The sequence below is a fragment of the Malaclemys terrapin genome, chromosome 15 (assembly GCF_027887155.1).
Source record: "Malaclemys terrapin pileata isolate rMalTer1 chromosome 15, rMalTer1.hap1, whole genome shotgun sequence".
In the NCBI taxonomy this organism is placed as follows: domain Eukaryota; kingdom Metazoa; phylum Chordata; order Testudines; family Emydidae; genus Malaclemys; species Malaclemys terrapin.
The window spans coordinates 22,082,454-22,107,383 of NC_071519.1; the positions used below are offsets into that span (position 1 = coordinate 22,082,454).

Sequence of the window (24,930 nt, forward strand, 5' to 3'; positions counted from 1 at the left end):
ACCAACTCAAGCTAAATCAAAGGGGGCGCTTTATTGCAAACTAAAAACATCCGCACACAGACTTGCACTGAAGTAACAAAAGGTGCTCATTCAAACCCTTATTATGGTGCAAGTGTGCATGTCTGTAGACCAGTCTCTGTTCTGACGGCCTTACGCAGGTGCACTGGCAGATCCCTGAGTCTGAACGGAGCTCAGTGGAACCTGTCACTGTTGTATATGAATGCCTCACGATCGTTCTAATGGGGAAGCATTATCCCCATTGTACAGAGGGACAGAAAGATTAAGTGACTTGCCCAACATCACCCAGGCAGTCTGTGGCAGAGCAGGATGATTGATCCTGGGTTTCCAAAATCTTCCTCAATGCCCTGAGGTTTCTTTTCATCTGACTGTCATCTGTGTAAGACAGATGGTTGCTGTGGGCTAATCTTGAGTACACTGAGAGCTGGATCTCCTCCATGCAATATTCCCTTCCTCACCCCCAATAAACAAGACTAGATGCTGTTTGCAAATCATTTCCCCGATTATAAGCATTTGGTTCTTTAATCTTTTGGCTACTTTGATTTACTAAACTCGGTCCATAAAACTCTGAAACCTAGAGCAGGATTTTATCTTGGTAATGGAGGAAATAGTTGGCCAGAATATTTACCATGACTTAGTTCAAGAGAATGATCTTTAAATTGAAGTTAACTTGCTGGAGCCAAAAGGTACCTCGATTCAGACATATAGAGCCCTGCAAATCTGTGGATATCCACGGACCATGTTTGCAGATCGGGGATCGGATGTGAATACAAATTTTGTATCTCTGCAGTGCTTGACAGACGCAGTAAATGGACTGATGGCTTGTATCCCAGTAACTTTCCTGTGTTGTCCAAATGCTGTGGTTTACAGAGATGTGCTTCCTCTGGGACTGACATACCCTGGCCTTAAAACTCTCTCAGAGTCCAAACACGAAAGGTCTGGAATAGGAGCTCAAAGACCCTCTGCTCATTTGGAACTGGTTCCAAATGACATGGCTCCAGGCCCATTCTTCTTTCTAGGGGACATAAGGGGTGACCCTCTTAGGGTTGTGAGCACCCCCCCGATTCCCAGTGAAGTCAATAGGATTTGAAAGTGCCATGTGCCAATTGTAAAGAATCCCAGAAAGAGTCGCTTTCTTCTAACACTGATCAAGAGACTTTATTAGGATAAAGAAAATTGTGTCACCTTTAAAATTATTCTGCTTCTCTCTCTCTGTGTGTGTCATTGCTTCTGCCTAGAACCTTTCCCTCACCTGTGCTGCCTTCTGCTACAGATTTAAAGAAACAGCACACACCTCCTCTAAGATGGTGCTCATCACCTTTCAGGATTGGACCCATACACAGCTATGGAGTAGAGATTATCATAAAGGGGCATATCCTTCCAAGACAGAGATTGTGGCTTGACTATATGAAGCAGGGTAGATTAATTAGGAAAGCAGTGGATATTTTCCTTAGAAATGGTTAGTCCAGAGTCACTTGTGCTGTGACATTTGCTACACGGGATTTCTTGAGAACCAACCTGATGGTTTTCTTAAAAGCTACTTTGAAAAAAACATCCACCTTTATTTATAAATTTCCTTCTCCAGTGACGGTAGAACAGGCTCTGGAACGCTCTCCAACTTGACAGGGAGCTTGGGATAGAAGATGCTATACATAACAATAACAATTCACCTATAGTGCTTTTTCTATCCTTAGACTTCAAAACACTTTAAAAAGTGTGGCTAAGCACTATCATCCTCTGAGATTAGGAAACTGAGGCACAGAGTAGTTAAATGAGTTACCCAAGGTCAATGGCAGAGGTGGGTCTTCTGACACCCTCCATCCCCCATTCAGTGCCCCACCCATACTGCTTCCTGAATAGCACAGAAGTACAAAGCATTATTATTATTATAGGCAAGAGTTAGTGGCATCCTTCAGGGCTCTGCATTCAAGACCTTTATGGATTTTGGATTGTGTATATTAAAGTAGAGTTAGACGCAGGGGGATGAGCTATCTAATGCAGGGTTTTATACCGAGTTACCTTTGCTGCAGTCACCTAGCTGAGCGCTTGCTCTGGGAGTTTCTTAGACTTGTCTCATGTTCTGGGCTAATTAGTTAATGTCTGTGCAGCTCCTTGAAGATGTAAAAAGCATGGCATAAATATTAAATGTAATTATAAGCAAGTAAGTATTAATTATCCTTCTGGTTAGATTTTGTTAAGGCCTCCAAAGACCTTGAGGCATGGGTGCCTCAATACATTCACACTTATTAATTAGTATTATTATGTAACCATTATACAGAAACATTGAGTTGATAAGTTGCTAATGAGGATGGGCCTGAATCAAAGCCCTGGCTCTCATCAGCTCCAAACTTTGGGGAAATTTCATGTGCGGGTCAACTCCTAAATTGGGCCAAACCCTCCAGAACTTTGGGAACGTTCAGCTATGGAACTGGATCTGAATTTGTCACTAAGTCCTATGCCTGGTAGATAAATATATATGCAGTTGATTTTTATGGGTTTATTTATTTGCATTTAATTTCTGTGAAGCACATTGAAGAAGAGTGCTGTTTAATTGCGAGGTATTATTATACTAACAACAACAATTAATATTTACACAGATTAGGATAGTTAGACTTCTGCTTGCAATTGATTCCAGGTGCAGAGTTGACACAAAATTGAAATCTGCTTTTAAAATCTGTGACCTTTACCTCTTACTTAGTCAACTACTTTCAGCTCTTTAGACTCTACAGTGACATTTACTGTAGGAAGCCCTAAGATAGCTTAGGGGTTTGGGGGAGAGGGATAGCTCAGTGGTTTGAGCATTGGCCTGCTAAACCCAGCTGTGTGAGTTTACTCCTTGAGGGGGCCATTTGGGGATTTAGTTGGGGATTGGTCCTGCTTTGAGCAGGGGGTTGGACTAGATGACCTCCTGAGGTCCTTTCCAACCCTGATATTCTATGATTCTATAATAGCTGGATACCAGTATATCCACACTTTCCCTTCCCTGGCTCCTTCCTCAATAGCTTCAGAATATGTGGCAACTTGCAATTTATGAGAAATGAACAATAACAGCCATGAATATTGTCAAGGCAACACACTGCAGAGCTGGGCCCTAATTCTCTTGTGTTGTCATTTACTCCAGTGCAAAGTGGATGTAAAATACCACCAATTCCAATCTGTTAGCATTTTTAGACCCTACATTGGAGGTGTGTAAAGCACTACACAAGGTGCAGGGCAACAGAGAATAGGGCTCTTGGTCAGAAAATCGCAACAACAGCTGAAAATGGGCATTTTAAAGAGAGTTTCCACAAATGTTTGTTTTCTTCCCATTCTCCTCCAGCTCAGGACACACGGGGTGAAATCCTGGCTCCGTTGAAGCCAATGGGGACATTGCCATTGATTTCAATGGGAATCAGGATTTTTCCCAAGGGAGAGAAACCACTTGTTACTGAGAAGCCCTTTGATACTTGATTGGATTGCACTGAGCTTTGGCAACACTTGTCTTCCTTGTCACGCTAGTAGAGCTCAGTGGACTGAAACTGAAACCGTATAGGGTGCAAGCTGTACCTGTGAACTCCAATGGCGAGCTGTTGGACTGTGCACCCAGCGAGGAACCTTGATGAAAATGATTCTCTGGCACCAGCGGGAATGAGCCTACGCTTTTATTTGAGCACTAACTGCTGCACGTTTCCCTCCAGCCTCCATGAGACTGATGATTCCCATGGCGCTGTGACCTTTGGCTGAGTCTTGGGGCTATTTTTGGAAACTTTCGGAATGTTCCAGGAGTGCCCTTCACCGCTGCACATGTGCTGAATCTTAGCTACAGCAGGCCTTTGGGTGCAACCAAAAAACAGAGAGCCAATTAAAAATCCTGGCTGTGAGACCTCTCTGCTCATCCGAGTGACTGTGCTCCCATGTACCGATCCCGAGGAGTATAGGAATTGCAACCAGGTGCAGGCCTGGAATAAAGTAAACTCATCTTCAGAACCCGTGTTTAATACATAATAACTAGAGAAGGGCCTGAGCTGCAAAGCTGAGATCTGGTTCCAAGGCCTAGGTCAGAGGATTCGGATCCAGAGTTTCAGTTCAGTCCATTATACAGATGGGGGTCAGCTGAAAAATGCAGGTCTGGATCAAAATCTGAACTGTTCCTAAGTTCTGGGTTATTCAGATCTCAAACCTTGGTCACTCATCATTAGTAGTCACTGTTTCATGGCTGACTTCTAAACCAAGTAACTGTACACCCAGCAAGTGTGATTTACCCATTGTTACCCGACATGTGCCCTGTCTTCACTAGATTTTGTTTGGCCCTGTAATTCCTAACAGGTGCAGCTCCACTGGCAGAAACTGTACTGTACTGGTCATGAGACACACACAGACTCAGGTACGTTTACCATTGTATCATCTAATCCTATTAGGTGAAACAATGGTAACAACAGCTGCACCCTCTCTACACCACAGATGCAACCGCTGGAGTGAATTCATCCCTGATGTAAATCCACTCAGGCTCATGGTTTGAAACTAGGGGTAGACTTGGCTCTTTGTTTCTATGCTGCATTGTGCACTGTTTGGGCCAGATCCTCAGCTGGTCCAATTACTTCAGTGGACCTACACTGACTTACCCCAGCTGAGAATCTGGCCCCGTATCTTCAGTTATTGTAACCTCCTGGTTCATACTGATGAATATGTTGAGGGATCTGGTTAGCCCCAGAAAAGCTTTAGTATCTTAATTATTCCTCACGTTAGTTGGAATCTCTGTGTGTAACATTGTTGCTGTTATTCAAAAACCCGATGGGAACCCTTTAACTCTGCCTGGTTTGGGCACAAATATCTACTTGCCGAAACTAAGAGGGAAAGATATGGCATCCTGGGGAAAACTTAAAATAATTACTGAAGGTTTTTGGACGCAGCAGCAGCTGCTGCTGTCTGATCAAGCATCTGAGAGTCTGTTCTTAACATGATAGAAACCTTAAGGAAATTATCCCTAGAAGATAGCCCATGTGGCACAGGAATAATACCTACCATCAGCAGGTTTGGTCAATGGTAGTAACTGCCTGAAGGCCTGATCCTCCTCTCAGGCCATGTATACACTATGAGTTATGACAGTGTAGATATGCTGCTGTAGTGTGGCTGCTTCCTGTATTGACAGAAGGAGTTTTTCCATTGCTGTAGGTAATCCATCTCCAGCAAAAGCTTTGCGAAAGTCAAGGTATATCACATCCACCGCTTTCCCCATATCCACAGAGCCAATTATCTCATCATAGAAGGCAATCAGGTTCGTCAGGCATGACTTGCCCTTGGTGAATCCATGTTGACTGTTCCTCATCACCTTCCTCTCCTCCAAGTGCTTCAAAATGGATTCCTTGAGGACCTGCTCCATGATTTTTCCAGGGACTGAGGGAAGGCTGACCAGTCTGTAGTTCCCCGGATTCTCCTTTTTCCCTTTTTTAAAGATGGGCACTATATTTGCCTTTTTCCAATCGTCTGGGACCTCCCCATGTCGCCACGAAATTTCAAAGATAATGGCCAATGGCTCTGCAATCACATCAGCCAACTCCCTCAGCACCCTCGGATGTATTGCATCCGGCCCCATGGAATCCAGTATTGCTAATCTAAAGGTTCAAAAAGCACAAACCTGGACCCCCCTCAAATAATGAAATTGGTCTTAAAAATCAAGAGATATTTTAAAAAGAAATTATACATGCTGGGTTCTTTTTATTTGCCCTTTGAATTTTGAGACTTTCGGGTGCACTTGGGTCACTTTTTCTAACTTTTCTCTGCAACCATAAGAGTTCAAATCATACTTTTTAAAAAACTGAAAGCTGAGATTCCCATGCAGTCCCACAACTCCAGGAGCCGGGGCCTACAACGCCAAATATCCTGAGACTTGTGATAAAATTGTGTGAACTGGCAAAACTGGGAATATCCATTGCAATGCATGGCTGTACAGGCAACCTAACAGAAGTCTGCGTGGCAGGTGTTTCTTTGCTTAGCGTTATGAATCAGGAAGAGGTGCCTATCTGAGCAACTCTGACAATCACCTAAAATATACTAATCCCCAAAGGAACAGACAGCATCTCCATATCCTAGAATAACAACTAAATAACCAGCAACACAGCCATAAACCAAATCCCCCTATAGATCACCCCCAACAGTACCTACTTCTTGAGCAGCACTTCCAAAATGATGAGCATTCTGCCATGCCCTGAAGATTGGCAGATACATGCTATTGCAGACCACAGTGGGGAATATGTCCCAAAGAAAAGGGGCCTGACAAAGAATGCTCTCTGGGGGAAGCCCCTTCACAATTATACTGAGTGGGGGACCCAGTTCTTGTGTCCCTGCTAATCTGTTGTGGCAGTATGGCACAGTGAGAGAGGTGCTGCTGCAGGTAGGAAGGTCTGAAGACATGTAGAGCTTTCTAGTTCAATACCAATGGCTTACCCTGTGCCCCAAAATGTGTAGGCAGCCAGTGCAGATCTTGGAGCACCAGTTGCCTATGCTCCCAGCAAGAAATTCTGCAGCCTGCTGTGTTCTGCACTAACTTTAACTTCCAAATGGATTTTTCACCTCAATGCCTCCTTCTGTGATGGGAGTGTTCTGTGTCTATATATATACATGGAAATAGGTCATTAATAGACAAGGTCCTAATAGATGGTGCTCAAGAATCTGTAGCATATTTTGAGGCTAGGAACTGTCCAGAGATTTTTAAAAAGTATACATAATACATTTTGGGATCTTTTTATTTGCCTTCCATTGCCAGAGCATTTAGGGTACAGGTTTTCAAGCGTTTCTCTGCCACCACAAGGGCTGGAACCAAAGCTGAAATTCCAAGGTAGTAACCAAACTCCAACAGTGGGAGCTCCAGCTTGAAGAAAAACAGCACATATAGTGAGACTTGCGATAAGATTGCATGAATTGGCAACGCTGCTCTTCACATTCAGACCCCTCTTAAACACATGCTTCTCCCATCCTCCTTACCGTGAACGAAGCTTATTTGTGTGTATGTGTATTGACTTGTTTGGTGCAACAGGTGATCTTGGACAGAGAGCCAGACAACAGGCAACATATATATTATTGTCATTCCCCTTTCTCCTTGCCTTTGAATATGTGTCTGTGCGTAGATTGTGACCCGCTCTGAACAACATCTTTCTCCAGCATTTGGAAGTCGCCTGGCAAATATTGGATGCTGCCCTGATTACATAATAAATAATTTATTATAGAGTGTGCTGGTCCTAATATGAGAACTTAGGTTTCCTTGTACATTTGAATATGGGTCATGAAGGAGAGGGCCTATAAAAATGTAACGTAAGAGCTGATAAGACAGAATATAGGAAATGTCCTCCTGGGGAAGTGGGGCATCGTGTGCCTGCCAAAGCCTTGGGCTGCTGTGGCACACCACAAGAGGGGAGAATGCACAGAAGGGTTCTCTGCGTGGATTGAAAGAAAAGAGGCGTCTATGGATAATTCTGCAGCCAGCACCAGTGTGGCTGGAGTAGGGAGGGATACATGACTGCTCCCCATGCCAACAAGGCTGAAGGGAGGTGTTACCACTGCTGCCCTCCATCTTGATTTCTGCTGGGTGGAAAGGGGGTGCTTTAGTTTATGTCTGTGGCTCCATAGAAGGCCTGTTGACAGAGGCTGCTAAGGGGGGTGGTGAAGCAGCATGTCCTATGCTACCTTGATCATACTACCTCCCTCCCCAGTACTGACCAGTTCTTGCACAGCACTAGCCCCCGCAGTGCAAGAGAGAAACTGCTGTGACAGCCTATCCTCCTGGGGGTTTGTTCTCCAAGGACCCTGCACTAAGGTTTGCACCAGCGTTTTGGCTGCTGGAGCAAACCGGGGTTAGTTCTCCTGTTGGGCCAGATCCTCACCTCCCACTTCAACAGAGCTTCACTAATTTACACCAGCTGAGGGTCTGGTCTGTGAATAACAAATGCTCTTGGGGTGAAATTCACCTTTATGCAGAGAGCAGGCCCAAGGACTATGTACCACCTAGAGCTCACTTAAAGGCCAGATTCTCAGCTGGTGTAAAATGACTTGGATGCTGATGTGCATGAGCTGAGGATCTGGCCTGAGGTGGGACTTAACTAGACCATAGGCTTTGTGCTGGTCTTCTGCCCCAGGGTGAATTTCACCCACTGCCTGTTTGCTCCAGCGCTAACAGCCTCAGTGGGATTTTCAGACGCACTCAGCGTTGGCGTAATCCTGCTCCTATTGAAGCCAGGGGTAAAACTCCTATTGATTTCAGTCGGAGCAGAATTAGGCAACCCCTGAGCGAATATGCAAATGATTTCTCTTTCCTTATTTCTAAGCAGGGCTGGTCCAAAAAATTACCAGCAATTTTTGAACAGAAAATTGGATTTTTGATGAAACAGAAATTTTTGTGGGAAGTATTGGCTTTCTTAGAACATTTTCAATATTTTTGTCAGAAAAATGAAAAATTTCAGCCAAAATTTTTGGTTGCTGCAAACTGATTTCGTTGTTGTTCTCTTTTCAGTTTTTTGATGAAAATTCCCCATTTTCTGCTCAGCTCCATATTTAAGGTTTCTTTTCTTCTCTTCGAGGCTAGATCTTTTCTTCCTTCAGGCCGCTTGCACTTTCACCGCAGTCTGAAGCTGATGTTTCATTTGGAAAATGAACTAAACTCCTTTTTGGTTTCCTTTTGTTTTGACACTTAGGACTGGGCAGATTTATAGACTTTCCTGTGTCGTAAGTTCATTTTCTTCTTTTATTTACCTTTTGCTGCAGCGTGTTCCGAGTGAGATCTTATTCTGCCTCCGAGCTGAGCTGACCTGCCAAGGGGAGCTGATCCATAAATCTTTTCTTCCTTCTTCTTTCTTTCCAAAACAGAATTAGCTGACTTTGCCCAGGAGGAGAAACTGTTCTGCCATTGCCGGCAGCCAAACAGTGCAATTAATTAGTGCTTTCCCTTTTCTCCCCTAGTTTGTATTTGTCTGTGTCAAAGGTATGCAGCATAGATCGCACAGAGCCCAGAGGTACAGGGGAGAAGAAAAAAAAAAAGATTTGTCTGAAGTATTTAATTTTCATGAAACTTTTGAAATGTGATCCAGTGGGGGTTGTGGTGTATATATTTATCATGTCCAATGGTCATAAGGAGTTTAATCAAAACCTTCCAACAGATGGTTGGAGCTGACTTCAGGTCGGTCTGATGAAAAGCAAGTGTTTTCAGTTCCTGTTAGTACATTTGGGCTCAGAAACGGCTCAGGGGAACCTGATTCTCCACTGGCTTGTACCTTGTGTTCACATCTGTGGGAAGTGGATGTAACACACCGCCACAGGGATCTGAGTTATGCCTGAGAAATGAGCCTGCTTTGACTGGTAAAAATTCTCATTCTGGATTAAATCCTTTTGGGGAAATGGAATGATTTTCCTGCTGTTTTCTTGGTGTTCATGATGAAAAAAAATCCTTTTGAATTCTGAGTCTTTTTGTATTTTGTTATGAATATTTTACATGCCTCTAACTAGGAACCAGGACTCCTGGGTTCTATGCCCTGCCGCGGAGGTAGTATGTGGCCTTGAGCAAGTCAGTTAACCTCACTCTGGCTCATTTATTCACCAGTAAAGTGGACATAGTAATATTCATTCATCTCATAGGGGCACTGTGAGGCTTGACTGATTTCTTTTAAAAACACTTGGAGATACTCAGACTAAATGTACTATAGAAATTCAAAGTATTATTATTATATGACAGCCCGTGGACAAATCAGCCTTAACATCTGGTCACTTCAGAGACAGATACAACCGGACAGTCCAACCGTTGCTGGTGTTGGGTACAGTGATATGGAGAAATCTATAGTCTGTATCCAACTGAAACTGTTCAGTAAGACAGAGCTACCGAATGGAAAAACAGCTGTCTCAGCTCCTTTACGTTTGAGACCGAGCAAGTCATGACAGCACTGAGCAGACGGAGACATTTGCCAATATTTAATTTGTTGTAGATTAAGAAATTGCTTCATTTCCACAATTACTGTGTCTGTCTAGAGAAGGATCCAAACACTTTTGAACTCTGCGATGTTCAGAATCTATATTTGGATCCAAACTTAGGGGTGTTTGAAATCCAGAACTGTTTGGATTTGAATTGTGCAAATGGCATCTAGATACCATAGTGACTGAAACCTTATCAATGGTATATCTAGATAGAACAGGAAGGGCTTTGCATCCAAACACCCCCAACCTTTGAGGCACCTAGATTCAGATCAGTTTGTATCCTAGCTTTTTACTTTATGATCTAGAGCCTAGATTCTTCAGTGATCAATGCTCTATAAATTTACCTAGTTAGACAGACCCATGGGGCCTCCTCAACACCTCACTTATACCTGTATGGCTGGGATTTTGGGAGTTGGGTGCCTAACTCCCTTAGGCTCCTTTGAAAGTCTCAACCATGTCACTCTGCTGGCTACAATACCACTACTCCTGATGTAAACCAGTGAAAAAGGAGACCGAGGCTCATAGACTTTGACCTATTTTTGTAACTGTAACCTTCCCCCAGACAGTGTCAGTAGTCTCAGATCCCAAGTATCTTTCTGAGTGCTCTCCTGGCTGTATCTCTCAACCATCCTGCATGGCAAATTCTCCTTATTCCTTCAGAACTAGGGATGAGAAATCTGAGAAGCCTTGTCAGGTGCTGGAGTGAAGATGAGGCATCTTCACTGAATTATAGAAATGTAGGGCTGGAAGGGACCTCAAGAAGTCATCTAGCCCATCCAGGGAAAGAAAGAAGCTTAAACATGAAGCTTTCATTGGGGCAGAGACCATCTTTTTGTGCTGTGTTTGTACAGCACCTAGCATAATGGGTTCCTGGTGTATGAATAGGACCCCTAGATGCTATGGAAATACAAATAAAAATGATTATTTACTATTATTCTTAATAATGGTCAATTAAAGAGATGCTGTTACAATTGTTTGGCCCAATATTTGACCTACATTTTTTTAATATTCCTAAATAATAAATGAATAGAAAATAGTTAGAGCCAACAGCTCTAACAAGCTGTTTACTGCCTAGCACTCGTGAGCAGTCTGACAATAGCAAATCCTTATTTGCGACCCAGCACTCCTGGGTAACAGACCAGATTTTGCAAAGTAAGTAAGTAAGTGCTCCCATATAGAGACCAAGATAAATAGGCGCTGAGCTCTTTTGAAAATCTGGCGAGAGGTGTCACAACAGGATCTGCTGGGTGCTGAGCACTTTGGAAAATATGTCCCTTATTTAGGGGTTTAAATGGGAGTTAAGCGCTTTGAAATATGGTCCCACTTGAGGGGATTGAGTACTTGAAAATCTGGACCCATGCTCTAGTGAAATCTGGTCCCTTGTGCTTCCCAGCATTCATCAGCTGTCATACAATAACCAACCATTGTGTCTTACCCTGCATAATAAACATACATGTATAGGCCAGTGATCATGGTACAAGGAAGGAGATTCCCTTTTCCCCTTTACATATTCCTCTTACCTAAGTAGCTTTCGGCAGTCTAAAGAACAATCCCTGACGTCTGAGTTTTTCCTAGTTCTGGGAGCTGTTCTAGCCCTCCCACTGTGCAGCCCCATGTACCACCCTTAACACAAATTGGAAAGCAAATATCACTGATTGCTCTGCTATAAAATACCCTTTGCTAAGCTCCCTACAGGCCAGCCCCTTGTAAAAATGCTTCCCTCTCAAGGTTTCAATCAGCTGGAGCCTTTCAGAAGTTTCTGAGCTTGGGTGATTTATTGCTCTTTAACAATCTTGCTTCCCTGCTACACTGGAAACACGCAGGGCTGTAAGGGAGAAAGAATCAATTAGATGTCTGGTTGTGGCCAAAAGCCACCTATGTGCAAGAATAGGAATGGCATTTCGGGGCTCTGAGAAAAGGTTTGGAGTGTGAGCCCTGCAGCAGCGCAGGGAGATCTTTGGCTCTATACCAGGGTTGGGAAGCTGTTAACCAAGACCTCCTGATATTGGAGTAGGAGATAGAGTGGGCCATATCCATTCCTGTGTTGGCACAAGGGATGGTGCTTGCCCTCTCCCTATCCTGGGCCTGCTGGGGGCTGTTAGGGGCCCTTGAGGGCTGCCCTATTATAGCCCAGCTACTATGGCCCCCACGGATCATAGCAGCAGGACAAAGCATAGGACTGCCACCCAGCCACTCCGCCAACATGTCTTTGGTCCCACCCAGTGTCATCGCCTGTGCCAGGGCTTCCTGCCAGGCAGGGCAGGGGTAAAATTGGCCCCATGGTTCCTGCAGAGGGCCTCCTGCATTGGGGGTATTCTCCTAGTGGAGGGCCTTGCACCTTGTTTGCCCTGGTGTAGCTGGCACAAAGGAGGCTGCAGGCTGGGGGCAAGAACATCGCCATTCATAATCCACAGTGGCAGAGAAAGAAATGGCAGTGGCCAACTGGCAAGATGGTTCCCATGCAGTGGGAGAGGTTCTGCCCTCAGTTATTCCCATGCAACCCAGCTGGTGTCAATGAGGCTGTGGAAGTATCAGTGAAGGCAGAATTTAAGACACCAGGAACTGTAAAGTGAAGGGTTGAGTTCTCCCTAAACTTACCGTCTTTGTACAGCCATTGGTGGGCAAATCAGGGCAGAATTTGGCCCAGCAAGCTGGTAGATTTGTAAATCACCATTGTCACGAGGTGCCAAAGGATCCATAGAAACAAAACATCACTGTTTTTTCCCTCCTATTACACCAGTTAATGGTTGTTTGTAAATTCTTGCCTTGTCTTTTCTTGGATTTCAGGTCTTGTTTTTGTTTCAAATTGATTAAAGTTTTGATGTGGAGGGAAAAATAGTGGTAGAGATCACAGCAATCAGCTGGGTTTTGTAGATTGCTGCAGCTACTGGAGAGGTTTGGCTAGCACTGCAATCATTTAGTCAGATCTGACTAAATTCAACCATCATTCTTAGAACGGCCCTTTTTAAAGACTTCACCATGATTATGTAATTTTTGATTATCGAGCTGCTAAGTGCTGGCTTATTCTTTGGCTTGCTCTGCGCTACTCACCATGGGGAGTGTGACTGATTACGTCTAACACCCCTGTCCTCTAGCTCCGAGGACAATAATAGAATCTAATTCTGGTTGCATGAACAATGAGATTCTGAAAGGATAATTTATCCAGAAAGAGAGAAACTCACAGGCTTTTAACAGCATTTGTAACGTGATTGCTCATTCTCTGAGCCAGATGGTCAACCCCTTACTCTCAATGGTGAAAAGTTGCTCATAGAAGTAGTCCCAATGAGGTCCACAGAACTGCGTGTGTAAACAGGTGCTCATCAGTAGATGTAAGAGGTTCACAATCTGGCCCAATGATGGTACTCAGACCTGGCCTTTCTAGAGTACCATTTGTCTAAAGCTCTCAAAGCACTTTACAAACATTAATGCATTAAACCTTAACTCTCTAGGTAAATCTTAACTCTGAGATAAGGATTATTTTCCAGTGTTACAGATGGGGAAACAAGCACAGAAAAGTGATGTGACTTGCCCAAGATCACGCAGCAAGTCAGCTGTAAAGCAGTGAATAGAATCCAGGAGTCCTGACCCTACATTTCTTGTTCCTATCGCACCACAATGAAACATACATCCCCCACAAATTGGTTCAGTTTCACTATACAAAAGTGTCAGAGGATGCCTGATTTACAGGGTTTAGGAACTGGGATGCTGCTGAAGTAGACTCACGCCTGGGTTGGGAAGCCTGGATCGGAATCAGAACTTCCACTAGCGTTTGGGCATGTTTGGATTTGATGTTCCAGAATGGCCCCCTAGCCACAAAGATTGGTGCTCGAGCCAGAGCTGAACTTCTGCCTAGTTCTGAGGGTTAGTACAGCCCTGATGGTCCAGTCTGGGCCAATTTCTAGGGATTCATTCAGCGTCAACAGAGAAGGAGAGTTCCACTGGCTAAATGACTGACGGGCATAAAGTTTGGTTTGATTTCATCTCTCAGTGAAACTAGATGGTAAAGTGAACCATCTCTACTGCATATATCACTCAGGACTAGAACTGAGCAAACAATTGTTTTTTTGGTTTGGTGGCTGAACCTAACAATCCAAAAAAATCATCATTTTGGGTTGACCCCAAACCATATTTTGTTTGTTTTTGTTAAGTTTAGTTTTTGGATTTTTTTAAAACCTTTTTATTTAAATAGATCTAATTACATTTAGAAATGAAATCTTGTTTTGAAATGAAAAATCAAAATGTTTCATTTTTGAAAGTGTCTAAATGAAACATTTCAGACGTAAAAAAAAAAACCCTCGTTGTTTTGGCCAAAACTATTTGCCCTGTTTGATCTGAATTTGCAAATAGTTTTGGGTCATCCCCAAACTGCATTTTTGGGGGCTAATAAACTCCTCATCTGGAACTACACAGCTCTACTTATGACAGAATTGATTAGTTATTAGTTGTATTACAGTAGCACCTAGAGAAGGCAATTAGGCAAACAAACAGTAGAAGACACTCTTTGCCTCAAGGATCTTACTATGTGAATAGATAAGACAGACAAAGCGGGGGTGGGAGTGGGGGGTGGAAGGGGCAAGGTGGGGGGGGGGGGAAGGAAATAGAAGCCCAAAGAGGAGAAGTGACTTGCTAAAAAAGGTCACACAGAAGGTTAGTAGCAGAGCCAGGAATGAAAACCAGGTCTCCTGACTCCCAGTCCAGGGCACTATCCGCTGGACAATACTGTCACTGAACTGTACTTCTCTTCTGTGCTTCTTCCCTCCTAGGGTCCCCATCTCTGAGGGCATATCCTCTCATCTCCGTCATCACCCGGCAGCCCTCTGTGGTCCCTCACCTCGGCCCTGCAGCTCCCAGCTCCCGAGCGTTGTCACCCCACTCCTCCTTGGGAGCCACCAGTGCGGAGACACAAGCCAGCGAAACCCATGCCAGCAGCGAGTCGGAAGGGGAGCAGCCCACCCTGCGGTTGAAAAAGCCTCGCCGAAGCCGGACCATCTTCACGGAACTTCAGCTGATGGGGCTGGAGAAGAAATTCCAAAAGCAGAAGTATCTGTCCACGCCAGACAGGTCAGAGGAACGGGATGGGGGTGTGACTGGAGGTGAGGCTGGGAAAGTGGCTCCGGGGCCATGACCCTTAGGGTAGAATCCTGCCACGGTGAGTTGCAGACTCAGTCTCATGCTACAGCACTAAAAGTATCTGTGTTGGTATTCAGACTGGAGCCTGAGCTCTAGGAATGGGAGTAGGCTTCAGAACCGGAGCCCGAATGTCTACACAGCTATTTTTCGTGCTGTAGTGCAAGCCTGAGTCTGTAAACCTGGGCTCTGAGACATGCTAGTGCGGGCCCCTGCTTCCTGTGTAGGCGTACCCTATGAGACCTAGCCATCTACAGGGGATTCACATACGTGACACTCAGAAAACCAGAGGTAAGGTTGATAAAACTCTGAGCTCACAGAGGAGAATATAGGGCCCAGTGCAGCCTTGAGCACTATGAGTGAAACCATAGAATCAGAGAACTGGAAGGGACCCCGAGAGGTCATCTAATCCAGTCTCCTGCACTCATGGCAGGACTAAGTATTATCTAGACCATTCCTGACAGGTGTTTGTCCAACCTGCTCTTGACCCTAGTGCAAAATGCACGTGTGACTCCCTTAAAGAAACATGATCTCCATTTACTCACTGCTTCATCAGGTACCTTTAACATTGTCTTTAAATACTAAATACTGTCCCTGAACTACAGTCGCTTTTCCAAGGCGAGGGGACAGCAGGCACCCTGGAAACTATATCTGGCTCCTCCCTAGTTTACTTCTATTAATTTCAAATGCATCAGGGCACAGTCATGCCTGGCAAGGGCTGGTTGGAGGGCACTTTGGCCGTGCATAGCAAGGGCTTTCTGCCATGGCATTGCCTATCACTACTACTTTAAAAGACACAGGACCAAAATGTTTTTTAAAAATGGAAAAAGCTGAGGTAGCAGAAGGGCTGCTCAGCTGTTGCGGTGCTGAGTGCTCTGCAGTTGAATTGTGATGTCTTCGGGTCCGAGAAAGATGACTCTGCCATTGGTGGAGGACTTGGGCAGAAGACCAGATTTGATTTCAAGGGTAACTTTTCCCAGGATCAAAGGTGACCTGAACAGAACGAATGAATGGAAACCACATACTGCGAGTATTGTATAAAGAGAGGGCTCGATACATGTGCATAGCAGCATGCATCTCTGCAGAGAGATACATGCAAGGAATAGAGAGCAAAGCTTTTTCCCCTGCTACACCCTTTGAATGGGTGCAGCATGTTTTCCCTCTCCCATGCTGGCTCAGTTCCACTGGCTAGTGCAGGTATGGGTGTGGGTGTGTAGGCAGAAACCCGCCCATCACCCAGCCCCTCTAGAGAAGCTAGTTCCACTATGAGCACTAGACTGGAGCAGTCTTTGCCCTCGGGGAACATAGAGGACTGTGACTGTGACTAGCCCATAAACAAAGAGGTGCAATGAGGAGCTGGGTTTGTTGTGCAACAGCCTCACTGCGGCCGCCAGTAGGGAAGGTCACAATCTCTCCCTGAGTGTCTCTCAACCAAGACTGTTGATGTTTATATTTAGAGCTGGTTGAGATTTTTATACCTTACAATTTTCCCTTTGGAAAATATGGTTTTGGTGAAACTGAAATTTTCCATGGGGAAATTTCAATTAAATGTTCTGATTTCTGACTGGAAAACGTAACCCCCAAATATTCATTTTGAAATCAGGGTATTTTGTTTTCCAAAAACTAAAACAAAAATGACATAAAAATGGCCATACTGGGTCAGACCAAAGGTTCATCTAGCCCAGTATCCTGTCTTCTGACAGTGGCCAATGCCAGGTGCCCCAGAGGGAGTGAACAGAACAGGTAATCATCAAGTGATCCATCCCCTGTTGCCCATTCCCTGCTTCTGGCAAACAGAGGCCAGGGACACCATCCCTGCCCATCCTGGCTAATAGCCATTGATGGACCTATCCTCCATTAATTTATCTAGTTATTTTTTTAACCCTGTTGTAGTTTTGGCCTTCACAACATCCTCTGGCAAAGAGCTCCACAGGTTGACTGTGTGTTATGTGAAGAAACCCTTCCTTTTGTTTGTTTTAAACCTGCTGCCTATTAATTTCATTTGGTGACACCTAAAATGGTGACATTTTAAGCTGAATGAAATTTTTTGTTTCATTTTGAATCAATGTATGTCTAAATGACATTTTCGTTTTCACTTAAAATGTAGTTTCACTTCAGGTTTGGGAAATAAAACATTTCAGCTGTTCATTTTCAGTTTTTGGATTGGGGGAGTTTTACCCATTTCTCTCTTTTTTTTTAAAAAGGGGGCAAAGATAAAAAAAAGCATGTGAAAGTGAGGAAAAACCCACTTTTCACATTTTTAACTGTTTTCCAAAATTTTCATGCACTTTCTCACTATTTTCCAATTTGTTTTCAGTTGGAAAAAAGTGTGAAATTTGTTTTCATTCCCATTTCACATACTTTTTACTCCACCCCCCAATTTTCCCAATGGAAAAAAGGTAGAAAAGGTAATAAAAAAAAGGGGAGGGGGGGAGAGGGGAGAAAGAGAGAGGAAAAGTCCTGAAAATCCAGAAACCGAAACAGAAAATTGAAAAATTTCAGCATCCAAAAAATGAAGCAAAATGACATTTGAATGAAACAAAAATTTCCATTTTCTTTAGCCATTGGGAAACGAAATGAAAGTTTTTTGGCTTTGTACATGACCGAGACTCATGAGCAATCTCCGCTCCCCTAGCTCTTCCTTTCTCTCTCTCTATTTGTTTCTTTGGTTTCCTAGGCAATGCCAGTTATGCTAATGCATATTGAGAGAGGTTGTAAAGGTTACAGGTAATCTAGGTGTGACAAGACACAGGCTTCCTGGCAGGAGTTTGTCAAGCAGACATATTTCCCATGGGAGCTCATGAGCTGGTAACGCAGTGGCAAGGACATGGATTGAGATTTGCACTCACTCTTGTGTCCTTTGACATTGAGGAGCATGGGGAGCGATTTAGTTGCATGGCTAATTAGAAGCAAAGGATTGCAGATGGGATAATGTCTGGAACCTGTGGGCTTGATTCTGTTCTCCCAAACTTATCCATGTAGCTCCTTTGACTTCAATACTCCAGCTATTTAGTACAGTGAGTGGTATGAGATGGAAAATCAGCCCCTTTAACTGCAAAGGGGACCCAAAGTGGGGAAAGCATGTGTGAGTTTGTTTGTTAGGGTATTTGAATATAGGTGTGTGTGACTGTCCCCACTATATATCTAGTTGGATCACAACTTTTGTTATGAAAAACTCAGCTTTGGAAAGCGTTTCAGGGACATACAACGTGTTGTTTCAGGGACTACAAAAAGGTCCACAGAAAGTTCACGGGACCTAAAATGCATTTAGATGCAACTCCATGTTTGCACCTGAGTTTTGCATGGCTTCACATTGTTGCAGAACATTTGCCCAGCTCTACTTAGAATTTCTGAATCACACAAGGCCAAATTCATCGCGAATGCAGCTCCACTGCACCACTAGGTCTAGATTCATTCTCACTTGAGTGACAAATAAAGGAATTTCATCAGGGATGAATTTGGCCCAGGATCTCCAGATCTCAGGCTTTGTAATAGTTATAAAGGAACCTCTATAGATTTGGAGGTTTGGCCCGGATAAGTTAGGATAAGCATCTGTGCTGCCTACTGTAGGTCCCTGGAAGGCCCAACACACACAAATGTATTTATAGGCATTTCTAGAGCTCTCATCACTGTAATATCAGCAAATTAATAAATTCAGACACACAACACCTTTGTGAGGTTAGAAAGCATCCTTATCTCCAGTCTATAGATAGGGAAAGTGAAGCACAATAAAGACACGGCCAAAATTTTCAAAAGTGGTCTCTGATTTTGGGTGTCAATTCTTGGGTGCTGTCTTGAGAGACCCAAGGCCTGATTTTCAGAGGTGCTGGATATCAGGGCCAAGTTGTCTCCAGCTGGACGACTGAACTTTTGTCCTCATTCACTTGTCCAACAAAACACATAGGAAGAGATGGAAACAGACCAGCTATCCTATCTCCCTGTTCCGCACCATAACCACAAGACCATTCTTGCTTCCTCCACAAGACCATACTTCTTTAGATGCTAAATTTGGATCATGACTGTTTACACTGATTTTTAATTCTCCTCTGAACTGGAGAGAAAAGACAAGATAGAGGAAGCCGATAGCTATCTTTTTCTGGAATTTACGTCCCTGTATGTGAGCCCCCCATTGGCTTTCTGCAGGATACAATCAGGTATTGTCTACTGCAGTGCATCTGGACTCTACATTTCCTTTGTCAAGTCTCTGTATCTCTTGTCTTCTAGGCTGGACCTTGCCCAATCACTGGGGCTGACTCAGCTCCAGGTGAAGACTTGGTACCAGAACCGCAGGATGAAGTGGAAGAAAATGGTAAGAGATCAATAGGTTCCTAGCAAGGCCTCCAATCTAATGTCAGAGAGACGGATCCTGAGCTGGAGTAAATCTGGGTGTACATTTGGATGTCTTTGGCATAAATTCTGCCAATGACGCTATGCTGATTTATACCAGCTGAGGATCTGGTCCAGAATTTTAATGTTCAGATTGTTACTGATAACTGGTTGCCCGAAAGGCTCACATGGCTGAATGTACGTTGGGTGAGACTGGCCATGGACAGCAATGTGGATTCAAAGCAAAGGGATGAAAGGGGGAGGAGCAGAAATTTCTCCCTTTTCATTTTTTGGCAACCCTGGGATCTTTATTGCTAGTGGCAATTGGGGACCACAAAGAGACTTCAACTCAATGAAGCTAAGTCCAGCTCTGATAGGCGATGTCCCTGCTTCTATCTTTTAAAGCTGTCTTTATCTCTGACCCTGCCTCCATCTTTTCCTGTACACCTGCTCCTGCTTCCCATGGTGTGCCCACATTTCTCTCCTGACTTTTCCCTTCATCTCCTTCATGCACTCCCAACTTCAAGCCTTTTTACATGCAGTTTCTCAGTTAGTGTATACCAAGCCTCCTCCCTGTCCTTCAAAAAAACATCTACTTGTCCAATACATCACTCCAGCTACAATAATGACAATACTCTGTGTCTGTCCTGTATTGTATTAGAGGAAAGGAAGGGCAGGAGCAGTCAGGTCCCATTAGTTCCATTCTGGTTCTATCACTGACTCACTGCATGATCTTAGCTAAGTTGCCGCCTCTTTTGCCCCAGTTCCCCTGTGTGCAAAATGGAGATAATAGAGGTGACAGAGCTATTTTGCTGACTTATCCTGGTAGGAAGACCAGATGGGTCTCATTAGTTCCAAAGCAGGAGTAAAAAGGATTGAGTCTCTAAGAGACAAGGGAGCTGACAGGAGGAGAAAAACTCACTTTGGAAACTCAGGCTAAGGTTTGATTGTTCCTCCTTAAGCTAAGAATGAAAAGAAAATCTCAGTAAGGGAGCTGAATTTTGGACAAGCCTGTGCGTGTGCTGTGTTGAGCCCTCCCCAGCCCAGTGAAAATGAGCGAATGGACCCTACATAAAGTCTGAGATATTAGTGTCTGCTGGATTTGTACTTGCCTCCATTTAAATTAATTAAGCCCCATTTAAGTCCCACAAGGCCTACGCATCACTTAAGTTCCACTTGAGTCTGGAGTACGAGGTAAGGGTGCCTAAACCGTGGGCCAGCTCTTTGAACAGGGATAGATTTTATCCTAATGTTAAAAGTACCATCAGGAACTTGGATGGCAGACAGTAGTGCAATTCAGAATGGTCCAAACACTTATTATCTTTGTTCCAGGTACTGAAAGGTGGGCAGGAAGCTCCGACAAAGCCCAAAGGCCGCCCGAAGAAAAACTCCATTCCCTCTTCAGAAGAGATCGAGGCAGAGGAAAAGATGAACAGCCAAGTTCAGAGGCAGATGCTGGAGACATCTCAGGCCCCAGAAGAGCCTGAATTGACAGAGGAGAAGCCTGAAGTCTCCTTGGAGACGGGAAAGTCTCCGGAGCACACATTGGAGCCCTCCCCGGAGGAGACGACGCCCTCGAGTTAAAAGAGGAAAAACAGAAGAAAAAAAAAACAGAAAAAGGAAAGAGAAAAAAAACAAATTAAAAAAAAAAAACCCAAAACAAAAAGACCTTGTGTATAAGTCAGGAGCTTGTGCACTTTGTGTCATTGGGAATCAACCAGCGTGGGCTACCGTGGAACAAAGAAACCCAATGCATATGGTGACAGTCTTTCCCTTCCCAACAACAAGTCCTTCCTGCAGATAACAAAGGGGCCTGAGTACTTTAGAGCTATCTTCCAGAAGAAACTGTGTGTCTAGAAACCTGAGATAGCCTGGAGAATCAGGAAAAGCCTCAGGGCTCCTTTCATGCCGCGGAAGGTGGGTGTGTAGTGATATGACCATCTTGGAGGGTTCGGTGTTTCGCTTGACCTTATCTTTGCCTTTTAAGGTAGATATGGACAGAGTATTTAGTCCGGCCTCAAGGCAATGACTGCCAGGAAAAGGGGAACTTTTACAGCACGATTTCTCATTTAACCAGCACTTATTTCTATTAGCCATGGGCCCAAGTGAAACAGTTTTTTGGAGGATGCACAGACCCAGGGTTTTGGTTCGTCCCATTATAAAGATAGGTGCAAGATTCAGACCCAGGTCAAGGTTCAGATTTCAGATCTTCCTGGGAGGTTTGAGGTGATCAGATCTGGGATGTGGAGAAATCCTTTATAAAGATAACGGCCATTGGGTAAAATCTAGATTGAGATCACGGTTTGGATTTCAAGCTCCTCCAGAACTGAGATTTTTGCTTCAGGCCCATTTCTAATTATTGTAGGGTTTGTATTTTTTCCCCCCAAGAAGCATTTAAATGTTTTCAGGGTTAGGGGAGAGCAATGGATTTAAGAAGTGGCTGAAGAAAGTTCGCATTTGTTTTTAAGACTTGTGTGCCAAGAATAGCTATGCATCATGTTTCCTAAAGTCTTGTTGAGGGTGCATTTTGCCCGAAGGCTGCAAGAGATGTATTAAAATAACCTTTATTTTTTAATTAAAAATTAAATATATAAATAAGACTCCGTGTCATTTCTCTTTCAAATCCTAGACAGAGGATTTCTTCTGTGCATCACATTAGCACGGGCAGCGTCAGCACGGCTACGCTGTGCTGAGTATGTACACACTGGTTTGTATTCGGCCTGGCTAAGCTGCGCTGATGCTGATGCCACCTGTGCGATGGTGCCTATGCTACTATATATACTTACAATAGCTCTCAGTGAGCTAGGGTGCGTGTGTACATGAGCTGGGAATCACATCCCCAGCTTGTAGTGGAGATATAGCCTTAGTGTTGGGGGCCCATCTAAGTTAGAACAGCCTCTCCGGGTGGCCCAATACGGACACATCCTTCCTCCCCTCAGCCCTGCCTCCTATGACAGGGCTCACAAGGTGGTCCTCGGGGAGTGAGGGGGAAGCTTTGCAGCTGTCTTCAAGTTCCTGTGCTGGGGGGATCCTCCACCAGACAGATATGACACTTAGGGCCCCTTTACACCTCTCCTTCCCTTTTATATGGCAGAAAAGGATGAGGATCTTACTTTTAATCTCCTAACCTGTAACCTTGTGTCTTAATCACAGATATCCTTCCTACTTTTGGGGATGTGCTCAAATTTTTGAACAGGTGCCCATTCCACAGCGTCACCAAACACTCTGAGATGCAAAATAAAAGGAATGAGTCTGAGGGTGGAAGGCCAGAAGTCTGGTATCTGTCCCATCAGCTAGAATGTAGGCACAATATGTCGTGATGGATCCCTGGAAGTTAAATCGAGACTGGGTGTTTTTCCAATCATATGCTCGAGTTCAACCACAACTAAAGACTCGTTCTGGTGTTCTTACTACATGGAAGTCCTATGACATGTGTTATGCAGGAGGTCAGACTAGATTATCACACTGGTCCCTTCTGGCCTTGAAAATCTAGTAGTCATAGCATCAACATTTTCTAAAAGAAGTTTATTCAGATGTCTCAAATCCAATTGTTTTCTGTGAGGACTAGAATTAGGAGCATAATTTGCTGTGAATAGTTTACCTGATGAATTTCACCTTACTATTTGCAAAGTGTCTGTAAATGTCTAGCAATTGGTCAAGTTTATTTGGATTTCAAAATCTTTTGCTTAATTATTTTTGATGTGCAAATCATTTCTGGAACTGATAAAAACAACTTCACAAAAATGTCAGTTATTTCCATTTTGCAAGGTTGGAAATAGAACAATTTTTCATTTTTTCAAAACTTTACAAAAATTATTTTGGAAAATGCTGAGTTTCCAAAATTTTGAAATTTCATTGTCCATCTTTTTTTTTTTTTGCCATTGACTGCCATGCAATGAAAAAATGTTCAAGGCATTTTGTTTTTAAAAATTTCCTTTCCCCAGTCTAACGTCTCAAAGGTGAGGATGTTTTTAAATATTACAGTGGAGAAAGGGAAATTGAAATAAAGAAAAAATGACACCCTCAAGAAAAAAAAAGAGAGGGACAAAAATAGGAAGTTTCAAAAAATATTCAGTTTTCAAAATCTACAACAAAACTAAAACTTCAATTTAAAAAAAACAAAAATTGAAATTTCCTACTGAAAAATTAAGAGTGTTGAAAATGACATTCCCTGCACCCTTCTAAATTGTTTTTGACAAAACCTAATTTTTCAGGAGGAAAATCTTAATCCAGCTCTAATCACTGTGAATTATTTGCTGTGAGTATTCAATATTCAATTGCATTGGTTATTTTTAAATGGATCCATAAGTCACTCAGAAAGTTTGTTCTTTTGGATGAGTATCATTCTTTGCATCTAGCTTTCCAGTGTGATTTATATTTACGAGTTCAACGTTTACTCTACAAATATTTGGATATTCACTTAAAATCAGTCGCTTCCACTATCCTTCCTGCCAGCAAACTCAACCTCTAGAAAGTTCACAGAAAAACTCAAATCAAAAGAGGGAGAACATTGTCAAAGCCAGTAGTTTATCAACTTTAAACTACTTTTCCCTAAATTACTTACAGTATTAGCTCAACTGGTACAAACCCCATGAAAATTGGTGGGAGTCTTTCCATTGATTTCAATGGGCTTCGATCAGACCCTAAATCCGTGGGAAGATCTGTATTTTATGTGCACCTAGAGGAATAACATACAACAATTCTGATGTGATGAGGCAGAGAAGTCCCATTCAGAGATTGGCAGGCCAGAAATTAACCCTCTCCTTCTGGCTAGCTCACTTAGCTGCACCCAGCAGAAGTTGGCAGGGTAGCAGAGCTGGGCCAGCTGTGTGGAGATAATTGATCTTCCAGCACCTTAAAAGAACAGAGTGCTGTAGTGAGGTAAGGGCAGAATATGGTAGTGGGAGTCAAGAAGTGGTGGGATGAGGAGGTGGTTTGTTCGCCTTCTCTTCACTTAAACGTGACTGAACTGAGCCACATGCTTCACTTTTGTTTTGAATTGGGCTGAAGAAGGCTTCAGCTTATGCCTTTACTTGGGCCGAGAGAAGCCTGTTAATGTTCAGCCCTTAAAAAGGCAGCATCGGCTTTACATTCACTGTTCTGTTCTACAAGAAAGCCCACCCCTGACTGCAGTGAGCTCTCAAGCCCTCTGGAAATCAGGCCACGCCTTTTCTTGCTGGAATGTGGAGTTAGGTGCCTAAAATCAGGCATTGATATTTGGAAGTGCTGTTCTACGGTGGGTGATATCTGCAGTCTCGGTCCAGAAAGTGTTAAACTGTGTCATGCCGGGGGGGAGTAGGGGGGAGACAAGTGTCTGCCTGCCTGGGCTGGGAGGAAGACTCTCTCTAGGAATGGAAGTCTAGGCTCGGAGAAGTTTAGGAGGGTGTGGATCTGGAATTTGGATAGATCTGGGTTTAGCCTCCCTTAAACCATGCCTGGATGGTCCAGAACTGTTGGGGCAATGCAAAATGTAGAATTAAAAGTACATGCTGTCCGCCAACAACAGACACCTCTACAGTCCCATCA

At 43.7% G+C, this 24,930-nt stretch overlaps 1 protein-coding gene across 1 annotated transcript in view; it reads left to right on the top strand.

Annotated features, from left to right (window-relative positions):
• The window catches only part of BARX2 (BARX homeobox 2), a 49,555-nt gene extending 27,559 nt beyond the window's left edge, over nt 1-21,996 (top strand). The window contains exons 2-4 of the mRNA XM_054049535.1: nt 14,715-15,012; nt 19,303-19,387; nt 20,737-21,996. Coding sequence (XP_053905510.1) covers nt 14,715-15,012; nt 19,303-19,387; nt 20,737-20,988 — 635 coding nt within the window. The 3' untranslated portion in view covers nt 20,989-21,996. The remainder of the gene's footprint in view (nt 1-14,714; nt 15,013-19,302; nt 19,388-20,736) is intronic.
• The last annotated feature ends 2,934 nt before the right edge of the window (nt 21,997-24,930 follow it).